Source organism: Astatotilapia calliptera, chromosome 7 (genome assembly GCF_900246225.1).
Source record: "Astatotilapia calliptera chromosome 7, fAstCal1.2, whole genome shotgun sequence".
Classification (NCBI taxonomy): Eukaryota; Metazoa; Chordata; class Actinopteri; order Cichliformes; family Cichlidae; genus Astatotilapia; species Astatotilapia calliptera.
This window is the reverse complement of record NC_039308.1, coordinates 27312924-27323397: the sequence shown is the minus strand read 5'-3', so window position 1 is coordinate 27323397 and position 10474 is coordinate 27312924. Positions and strand designations below refer to the sequence as shown.

Below are 10474 nucleotides of genomic sequence, written 5' to 3'. Positions count from 1 at the left end.
CCAAACAGATATATAGAGCTTGACCAGAGCCAGTCCGATCTTTGAACATGGATAGACAAGGCCAAGCAAACGGACAAGGGGAAGTTCTTCCTCAAGGAGGAGGAGGAAGAAGAAGAGGAGGAGGACTGAGAATGCGTGGTGGAGGAATAGGGGAAAGAGGCCGCAAATAATGCCATCACATTGAGACAGATCTGTGATGCCATCCTTCAGGACAATCATATTCCAGAATATAAACACATTAAGCATCTCCACAATAGACTGGGTTTTCAAGAAGCATCAGATGACAATGAAACAAATCTACAGGGTACCATTTGAGAGGAACTCTGACCGAGTGAAGGATCTGCGCTACCAGTATGTAAATGTAAGTCAGTTACTGGTTGTCTCTCATTATAACCTTACCTGTAATCACAGTAAGCAGTAGTTCACTTATTTGGTTTCAATACCTCCTTTACCTGATTTCAGAATCAGTATTTTCTTCATCTGACTTTAAGAATTTCAACAGAAAACTGCAGTTTACTGTATGATACGATTCTCATTATAATCCTTATTTTGTTGTCTCCCAATCAAATCTATCTAATACTGTAGGTTTTACTGTAACATCTCAGTAAGTCATCAGTATTTCCCACTCCCCTTTCTATCAAATACCCTGCAGTACTTCCTCATAGGCCTATCACTAGTTTAGAACCACTGGAGCAGTGGCCTGTAGTATATTGAACCTGTGGGGGAGAACATGTAATTGTCTAACTGTAGTATATGACTCTTCTGTATGACTGATTTTATGTTCTTTACTCTATTTTAGAGAATAATGGCATTGGAAGGACATGAGACCCCTCACATCCTGGTGTTCGTGGATGAAGCTGGCTTCAACCTGGCCAAGGGCCAAAGACGTGGCCGTAATATTATTGGCCACCGGGCCACAGTGGATGTCCCAGGTCAGCGAGGGGGCAATATAACTATGTGTGCTGCCATTTCTGAGAATGGTGTGGCCACTCACATCCCCAGTCTTGGCCCATACAACACACACAAGCTCCTCATCTTCTTGGATCGCCTTTATACCGATTTTATCCCTGAAAATGAGAGAGGTCTCATAGGGCCTCACCTACCCATTCATGTAATTGTGTGGGACAATGTCAATTTCCACCATAGCCCACTCATTAGGAGCTGGTTTGCAACGCATCCAAGGATGGTCATGGGGTTCCTACCACCTTACTCTCCTTTCCTCAATCCGATAGAGGAGTTTTTCTCTGCTTGGAGCTGGAGAGTGTATGAGCATCATGCTCAGGATCAGCCATTTCTGCTCCATGCTATGGACGCAGGGGATGGTTGCGGCATGCACGCCGTGTCTTCCCTCGTTGCATTGCTAGAGAAAGTATCCGCTGTGATGTGGACGAGAATCTGTGGCCAGACGGACAACAGCGTGTAAATAATCAGGAGGGTGAAGACAGTGGACAAGAGCGGGAGAATGAGTACAGCGACCACTGAATAAGTCCTTGCTTTTTGATTTTGTGTTCATACAATTTACTACTGTAATGTACATTTTCTTTTTACATATGTATGAAACTTTCTTTGCGTGTGAATAAAAAATGGTTATAACTTCCTTGGTAGTGTGAGTGCAATCTGTGATGTCAAACCTTGGAGGCTACTCTTTTCTGTCGTATATTGTTGGTCCTCTGCCATAGTGACAAAACATCTAAACATTTTGTATGGCAGTACTCACACAATGCCAAAGGGACGATGCATTTTGGGGGCACTGACTATTCAGATTAGAAAGAAATGTAGTTTTGACACATGAGTGAACAGTTTTAGGAGAGATATGAGCTTTTGCAGGTGGACCATGTTGTTGTGATCAACCATCCAGGTTTATTTTGACAAAAGCACCAAGAATGATGAGAATGTCCCATCTGTGTCGAGAAATGAGCCAAAGCTATTGAGAAGGATCTTTGCCATTTTGGAGACACTGACTGTTTAAATGCGAAAGGGATTTAGATTGAAGCCTGTGTGAACAGTTTTGGAAGAGATATGAGCTTTTGCGGGTGAGCTATAGTGTTGTGCTAAACTGTAAGAGTGTTTTGCCAAATGATCTTAGAGTTTTGAGAATGTAATTTCTGTTTCAAGAAATGAGCCAAACCAATGGAGAAAAACTGTAACAGGAAGAAACCTCTGGGAGAACCAGGTTTAGATTTGACAATTAAACGGTTGTTTAGACTTTGGTATATGTGCTCTGTGCTTGAAGCTATTGACTCTCTCATTTTTTATTCAGTGTAGTTGTACCAAAGTACAAAACTGATATATACATATATATATAGATATGCATACGTATGTATAGATATGCATACAGATAGATAGATAGATAGATAGATAGATAGATAGATAGATAGATAGATAGATAGATAGATAGATAGATAGATAGATAGATAGATAGATAGATTTTATTTTAAAGGTAAAGGCAATATTTCTATTAGTGAAATGTATGTATAACTTTGAAAGTCTATAGCTATAACTACATGGAAGTCTACAGAGTCATCATTAGTGCAAATATATCATTTTCAATACACACTTAGCGTGTAGAATATGGAGTATGAAATTATTTCATAGGACATTTTTAAGCATAAAATATCACTCAACTGAATGTAATGCAGAAAGTGAGCGTGTGTTCACCAATCATATAAACCATAAACACATAAATAAACAATAAATAAATAATTATGACCCACTACCCATGGGAAAGATGAAACTTTCGTCTTAGTTTTGTATTTCATGACACTTTTAGATGGGAGTATTGAAGAAAGTAAGATTATTCAGGTAACCTCTGATACAGGATACAGCAACATCTGTTGATATTTGTTGATCAACAGTAATACACCTTTAAGCACAATTTTTTTTTCATTAGTGAACTACTTTTGCAAATGACCACCTCTGGCTCTACACAAAATGGCAAAACAAATGAACTGCATGTATGTTCATGTGTATATAGTTTACACATGAATGTGAAGCAAACACAGTCAAGGTATTATAAACTGTAGTTGAACGACTAGTTTCATTATTAGTCAGTTGATGCAAGGATGTTTATGTGTTAAGTTTACAGGTGAATGTCTTACATATGTTTGTGTTATTCTGTTATTACAAAAGATTGCTATGCTGCTGCTCATTTTTATGATCCACTCGTATCGGTTTAATAAAAGGTCACGCTGACCTTGCAGCTTACTGTGAATATGTAACAGTACACCTCTACACTATGCAACTTAAGGTTGTCCACACCTTGACCCCACGCGGGTACACTTCAATACTGTGGAGGGCTCACTGCAGGTTGCAGGCTGGGACAGACTGGGGCTGACTGGGATGGGCTTGTCTCCTTGTTAGAGCCTGTTTCTACTGCAGTGCTATTTGAAAACACTCCAACCCTTCTGCAGTGCGCTGGAGCCCAAAACTGATGTTGAATGACTCCCCTTTTTCTGCCCAACCCACCCACACTCACTCTAAGTTGTACATCACACCACCACCGCCCTCATAGGGCATCTAAAAGCACCTCAAGGTTCTGAGTCGACAGCCCTACAGCAAATATATCTGTCTGAAATCCTGCAGCCAGTATCAGGGCCCGAAGAGAACGTCATGGGACAGTGATCAAGGGCACAGTAAAGTCTGCAAACAGAGAGACTGGGGTGTGGCTCCTGGAGTATAATTACTTACAATACACGATGGCGCTTAGAATAGGCAGACATGCATAAACAGGGCGAGAAAGTCATTGTGACTTTCTCTGTATCCCTCTCTGTCTTCCTCTCTCTCTTCTTCTCTCGCTGTCTGCCTTTCTGTCTCTGGAGCAATCTAAAATTGGCCAAGCTTGATGCATTTGTACTGCCTGACTAAACCTTTCAGCAGAAGGAAATGAGGGGGGGGGGGGGGGGGGGGGGACATAAACTGTAGATCAAGGTGATAATTATTATTATTATTATTTGAAAAGCTTTAAATTTAAAGTGCAATCTCCAGATGTGCAATAAAGTATCTGTCTTGGTCCTTATGTCCGCACTGGCTTTGCAGGATTTTAAATATGGTTGCACTTGCAGAGGAGAGGTTTGAGAATTTTGACAGAATTAAATAAGCAGTGGAGGGGAAAAAAGGCGGATGCAGCTGTTTGTGGTGCATTACCTTCAACAATCATTTTCACATTGATCAAAGTCACACGATATTTGAGTGAAGCTTCAAGATTGACAGAAGATCAATACCCTGATGGCCCAAGCCACAATGCAGCCAACCTACACAGTGAGGCTTCATTTGTTGAGGGTGAAATGTCCTTATCAAATGCTTCGATAACTCACAAATCCCATGCAAAAATCCTACTAACTTGGAAGAAAGTTTACGTGCAGCATGTACAAATATAAACACTGACTATTACAGTGTTGTAGCTAAAACACATTTCCGTGTAGGTTGTACAGACTAATTTCTAAACAGTTCTGTAAATTAACAAAGATTATATTTTGTCATGATGGAGATTAAAAAGAAAACAAAAGTCGGTTAACCAAGTTATTGAATGAATACCTGATGTTTAGACATTCAATTGTAAGAACAGACTGTGTCAGGAGTTGGAAAATTCAGTGTACTTTGTAGCTGTGCCTTAACCTAAACAGACTTCTCTTCATGAAAATTAATCCAGCTTCTTTATGATGATATTTTTCTTTTCACGGAAGTTTGGAAATCAATTAATGGTTAGAAGTGTTGGTAAACAGAAAAAACACTCAACTTTAAAGTTTGAATTATCTGTATGTGTGGCCATAGATGTTTGATAAGGTAAGCTATTTATTTGGGATGGAGTGCCACTATAACTCACTTGGTTGAGCAGGTTGCCTATATGCCAAAAGGCTTCTAAGGAAGGCACAGGCTTTATTCCACCCTGGGCCATTTCCTGCAAGTCATTCCACCTTGATCTCCTCCTACTTTAATATAAGCTCTTTACTGCTCTGTCCAACAAAGACTAAAAATCCCAAAAAGACAAACTATGGACAATATTAATGTAAACACAAAAATACAGCATGCAGACAGGAACGCACGCACACACACACACACACACACACACACACACGCTGTGGATCACTGGGTGGGCACTCCCTTTTACCTTCTTTATACCGTATTATTGACAAGAAGGATAAGAATGTTTATTTTTTCAACCGAGAATAAATGCAACTGATACTGCTGTTGAACTGCATGTTGCTGTCCATGGTGCTGAACTAAGAGGGGGCTACATCTATCTATCTATCTATCTATCTATCTATCTATCTATCTATCTATCTATCTATCTATCTATCTATCTATCTATCTATCTATCTATCTATCTATCTATCTATCTATCTATCTACTTTGTCAGGTTACTTTAAGCCGGACACCCACGTAACCCGTATAGCCCACGTGGTTCAGGCTGAACGGGACCCCGGACCATTAGCAGACGGCCCGAGGGGGATGCGCCCTCCCCTCCCCCTATTTCAGTGGATGGAATAAAATTGCCTCATACTTGCTTTGGCAACTGCAGAGCCTCGGATATATAAGGAGCACGCAGAGGAGGTCTCAGTCGCTGTGAGAGCCACACACCCCTCACCTGCACGCACACATACACCCACATAAACGTTCGCCACACTCCTGCACGTCCTGCACCGTCCTCCTTCATTCTTGCGCACATCCCCTTCTGTGGTCTAACCGGATGAGTTACCCGGTGGACACTGTAGGGAGTCCCTTCAGGAGAACTATGGATACCAGAACGACCAGCTATGGCTACAGCCGCTCCAGCGGCACCCCCTCCAGCGGCTTTCGGTCCCAGTCCTGGTCCCGGGCCAGTCCCGGCTCCACCGTGACCACGTCTTACAAGAGGAGCGTGAATATGCCGGCAACCCGGGCATACAGCTCAGCTGTGCTGAGCTCCGCCGACAGCGTTGATTATAGTCAAACCTCTATCCTGAACGGAGACTACAAGCGTTCTAACGAGAAAGAGCAACTTCAAGGGCTCAATGACCGGTTTGTTGTTTACATTGACAAGGTGCACTACCTGGAGCAGCAGAACAAGCAGATCGAGGCGGAGATCCAGGCACTGCGGCACAAACAGGTGTCGCGCTCCCAGATGGACGACCTCTATGACCAGGAGCTGCGGGAGCTACGGGAGCTGCTGGAGCAAATCCACCATGACAAGGCACAAATTCAGCTCGACACGGACCACATCGACGAGGACATCCAGCGGATCAGAGACCGCTTTGAAGAAGAAGCTCGCATCCGAGAGGAGACAGAGGCCATAATCCGTGTCCTGAAGAAGGACATGAGCGACTCGGAGTTGGTAAAGTCTGAGTTGGAGAAGAAAGTTCAGTCGCTGCAGGATGAAATCGCCTTCATCCGCAACAATCACGAGGAAGAAGTCAGCGACCTCATCGCCCAGATTCAGGCGTCTCAGGTGACAGTGGAAAGGAAAGACCTCCAGAAGGCTGACATCACCGAGGCTCTCCGGGAGATTCGAAGCGAACTGGAGGGCCACTCCAACCAGAACCTGCAGCAGGTGGAAAACTGGTTCATGTGCCGCTACGTCAAGCTGACCGAGGCTGCAGAGCAAAACAAGGACGCCATAAAGTCCGCCCGTGACGAGATAGCCGACTATCGCCGTCAGCTGCAGTCCAAGACGGTGGAGCTGGAGTCCGTCCGCGGTACAAGAGACTCACTGGAGAGACAGCTTAATGACATCGAGGACCGCCACAACAGCGACCTGGCCAGCCTGCAGGTAAGAAGGCAGCCCGGTAAGAGCGGTGACGGTGGGCTGAGAACAGACGTTCAACTCTAAAACAAGGCAATTCTGTTTTGAAATGTCATAGATTATTCTTAAAGAATTGTGTAGCCTGTTTTTAAAACTTGATAAAAGAGTTGATGTCCTTAATAGGACACATTTACGTTTTACTGACGCAGCATTTAAGCGTGAGCCTTTAAAATCAAATAAAAAAAAGATTCACAAATATAAAATATTAGTTTCTATTATCTTTGACAGGTTCTGTAACATTTGTCCCCTTCTGCCTAACTGTGACTGTTCAGCACAAACACTTTTCTCTTAAGCAGGCTGATTGTATTCACAAGCTGGAGAGATTTCCAAGAGTCACGAAATGGTTAAAAGGGAATCGCTGCAGCAGACTCTCTCTCTCCCGCTCTCTCTCTCTCTTGCTGAGTCAGAGGCAATGGGTCGATGCCTTGATTGGCTCTGTCCTTGCATCACACCACTGAGATTTTAGGGCGAGGGTGGGGGTGTATTGAAAGAGTGCGGAGGCTGCCCTTGAAACAGAGGCATTCAACATCTCTAGAATACTGTATTGCGTCAGAATGTATTAAAAAGCAAGCAGCCTTGTTGCGCAGAGTCTGCAGAGTTTACAGAAAGACATGGGCAGCACTGCAACAGATAATTTGGAAAAACTATTAAGGCTTCAAAAAAAATTTGCATAATACATGAAGACTGGTTTTGAGCACTGGACCTCGTATTGCATTTAAATTATTCAACATATTCAACCCTATAACAACAGCTGATTTTTGTGTATTTCACTCAGGAAACAATTCACCAGCTGGATAATGAGCTCAAGAGCACCAAATGGGAGATGGCTCGTCACCTGCGCGAGTACCAGGACCTGCTCAATGTCAAGATGGCCTTAGACATTGAAATAGCTGCATACAGGTACAGGATACACTCATGCACAATTGAAATTTAATTTTGAAACAATATTTGCAGTCCTTTTCATATAGAAGCATACTTTAAATATCTAATTTATGCATTTGTTACACTAGGAAACTCCTAGAGGGTGAGGAGACCCACTTCAGCACTTTTCCTTACCGCCAGACTGTCACCACCACTAAAATCTCTAAGCCTAAGTCGGAGCCCACAAAGCTTAAGGTGCAGCACAAGTTTGTGGAGGAGATCATTGAGGAGACAAGGGTTGAGGATGAGAAGGCTGAAATGGATGAGGCCCTGGCAGAGCTAGCGCAAGAGCTCTCTGCCACACAGGAAGGAGAGGAGGGTGAAGAGGAAGAAGGGGAGGAGAAGGCAGAGGGAGAGGAAGCAGAGGGTGAGGTGGAAGAGGGAGAAGGAGAGGAGGGAGGAGAAGCAGAAGAAGAAGTCGTAGCTGTCACTGAAGCCAAAGTTAGCTCAAGTGCGCCCAGCAAGGAGGAAGAGGAGGATGAAAAAGGTGGTGATGAGGGAGAAGAGGGAGAGGGAGAAGGTGGTGAGGATGAGAAGGAAGAAGAAGCAGAGGGAGAAGGTGGTGAGGGTGAGGATGAGGGAGAAAAGGGGGATGATGCAGAGGGAGGTGATGAAGAAGGAGAGGGAGGAGGAGAGGAGGAAGAAGTTGAGGAGACAATGTTGTGCACCAAAGCTCCAGAGTCTAAAGCCTCTCCTGACAAAGAGAAGGCTGGAGACAAAGAGGGCAGTGGAGAAGAGGAGGGAGCAGGTGCTGAAGAAGAGAGTGGAGATCAGGATGAAGATGCAGGTAGTGACAAAGCATCCAAAAGTGGAGATGAGAAGGAGGAAAAAGAGGATGCAGGCAAAAAGGGAGATGAGAAGAAGGGAAAAGATGAGCCAGACTCAGAACCAGCTGTAACCCAGACAGAGGCTCCAAAAACTGAAGCTACAAAGGCCGAGGCCAAGAAAGAAGATGCTCCTAAATCTGAGGAAACAAAACCTGAATTTCCAAAGAAAGAAGAAGCTCCCAAAACAGAGGGATCAAAACCTGACTCTCCAAAGTCAGATTCCCCAAAGCCTGCGTCTCCCAAATCTGAATCCCCTAGGCCTGCCTCCCCCAAGTCTGAATCCCCTAAGCCTGCCTCCCCCAAGTCTGAATCTCCTAGACCTGCCTCCCCCAAGTCTGAATCCCCTAAGCCTGCCTCCCCCAAGTCTGAATCACCAAAACCAGAGTCTCCTAAATCTGAATCTCCCAAGCCTGCTTCTCCTAAAGCAGAGTCTCCAAAAGAAGCATCCCCAAAATCTAGCTCCCCAAAAGCTGAATCCCCAAAGACCGAGACCGCAAAGCCTGAGGCTCCTAAAAGCACTGAAGACAAGACTGAGAAAAAGAGCGAGCCAACAGAAGAGAAGAAAGTTGAAAAGAAAGATGTTGCCATGAACGGTGACATAGACAAGAGTAGCCCTGAGGAGAAAGAGAAGAAGGATGAAGGAAAAGAAGCTGATGTGATCACCAACGGCGTAGACGAGAGTCCTGTCAAGGAAGACGGCAGCCAGAAGGTTGTGATCACCAAGACCGTGGAGACAATCACCACCGGAGAGGATGGGTCAAAGCATGTCATCAAGTCCGTCACTGTGACCGAAACAGTGAAGGAGGCGGAAGAGATGCTGCAGGAGAAACTGGTCTCTACTAAGAAGACCGAGAAACACTCCACTCAGTCCATCAAGCAGGTGACGGAGAGTGAGTGAGCGAGCAGAGAAGGAGGGGAGGAAGGGGAGAGAACAACACAAGCAATCAATCCAGAACTAACATAACAAAGAAAATCATACAGCTAGAGCGATGTAATAAAGATAACCACTCTCAAACATACAAAACAAGTCAGAGCGAGAAGACAAAAGTTAAACGCTACAAATTTCAAAAATGCATGTTGAGTGAAAGCTTCAAACGGGCTTCACAGCAGACGCGGACAGGAGCAAGTGACTGAGATATTTTATTCTTCCTTATATTTTTTTCCTTTCTGCAGTTAGTGGGTGAGCTCACGAATGGGTGGGTGCTTGGGTGGGTGGGGTGTCTCTGCATGTTAGCTCAGGGGAGCGGAATACTTTCCTCTCTGTATGGTAGAAATACACCTTAAAAAGAGTAAATACTAGAAAGCAATCAATAAACAATATTACTGCGGAGAGGGTTTTGGAGTTGAAGCAAAAGTGGGGGACTGGCGGATGGAGGGTCCTCGATGCAGACATATGTATTCTACTGACGAAGCCTTACTTGACACGTGAAGATACCAACTGAGCCAAAAAGAAACTAACAACAACAAATACACAGCCAACAGTGACGGAAGAAATGGACGGTGATATGATAAACACAATACCATATACATCCATTTACCGAAGCAGATAAAGCTTAAGAAACCTAAAGAAACTCCTAGCCTTAAACATGCTTTTTATCAGTGTCTGTTATGTTTACCTGACTGCAACTGAAAAAAATATATACTGTAAATGATAGAAACATGCATTCCTGTATGCATAGGATGGACTTGAATTTAAATACAGAATTTAATGAGGTGCTACTGTTTGCAATCCCATGACTTTACTCATCATGAACAATTTCCCAGCAGCATTTGCTCAATAAATGTCATAAAGATCTTCAAAACGCCAACTGTCTGTTGTCACTTTATTATTCTTTTAATCAACTGTATACAGCACTGCAGCAATACAGCATTACAGCTACGGAATATTACATAGTTTATTAGCAATTGAATGTAGTTACTGTGGTTTGTTTCCTGTCAACAGCAACAT

At 43.7% G+C, this 10474-nt stretch overlaps 2 protein-coding genes across 2 annotated transcripts; both read left to right on the top strand.

Moving 5' to 3' along the window:
* The first annotated feature begins 286 nt into the window (after positions 1–286).
* Positions 287–2290, top strand: LOC113027374 (uncharacterized). The gene is made up of 2 exons (XM_026176992.1): positions 287–361; positions 800–2290. The coding sequence occupies exons 1-2, from the start codon at positions 287–289 to the stop codon at positions 1421–1423; spliced, it is 699 nt and encodes a 232-aa protein (XP_026032777.1). The 3' UTR covers positions 1424–2290.
* Positions 2291–5450: 3160 nt separating this feature from the next.
* Positions 5451–10334, top strand: nefma (neurofilament medium chain a). Its single transcript, XM_026174158.1, has 3 exons — positions 5451–6745; positions 7554–7678; positions 7789–10334. Exons 1-3 carry the CDS (start codon positions 5687–5689, stop codon positions 9422–9424), a joined length of 2820 nt encoding a protein of 939 aa, XP_026029943.1. The 5' UTR covers positions 5451–5686; the 3' UTR covers positions 9425–10334.
* Positions 10335–10474: the final 140 nt, after the last annotated feature.

Coding starts and splice junctions, on each gene's coding strand:
- nefma (XM_026174158.1), top strand. CDS start 5,687: ATGAGTTACCCGGTGGACACTGTAGGGAGTCCCTTCAGGAGAACTATG. Junction 6,746..7,553: donor GCGACCTGGCCAGCCTGCAG/GTAAGAAGGCAG, acceptor TATTTCACTCAG/GAAACAATTCACCAGCTGGA. Junction 7,679..7,788: donor ATTGAAATAGCTGCATACAG/GTACAGGATACA, acceptor TTGTTACACTAG/GAAACTCCTAGAGGGTGAGG.
- LOC113027374 (XM_026176992.1), top strand. CDS start 287: ATGAAACAAATCTACAGGGTACCATTTGAGAGGAACTCTGACCGAGTG. Junction 362..799: donor TGCGCTACCAGTATGTAAAT/GTAAGTCAGTTA, acceptor ACTCTATTTTAG/AGAATAATGGCATTGGAAGG.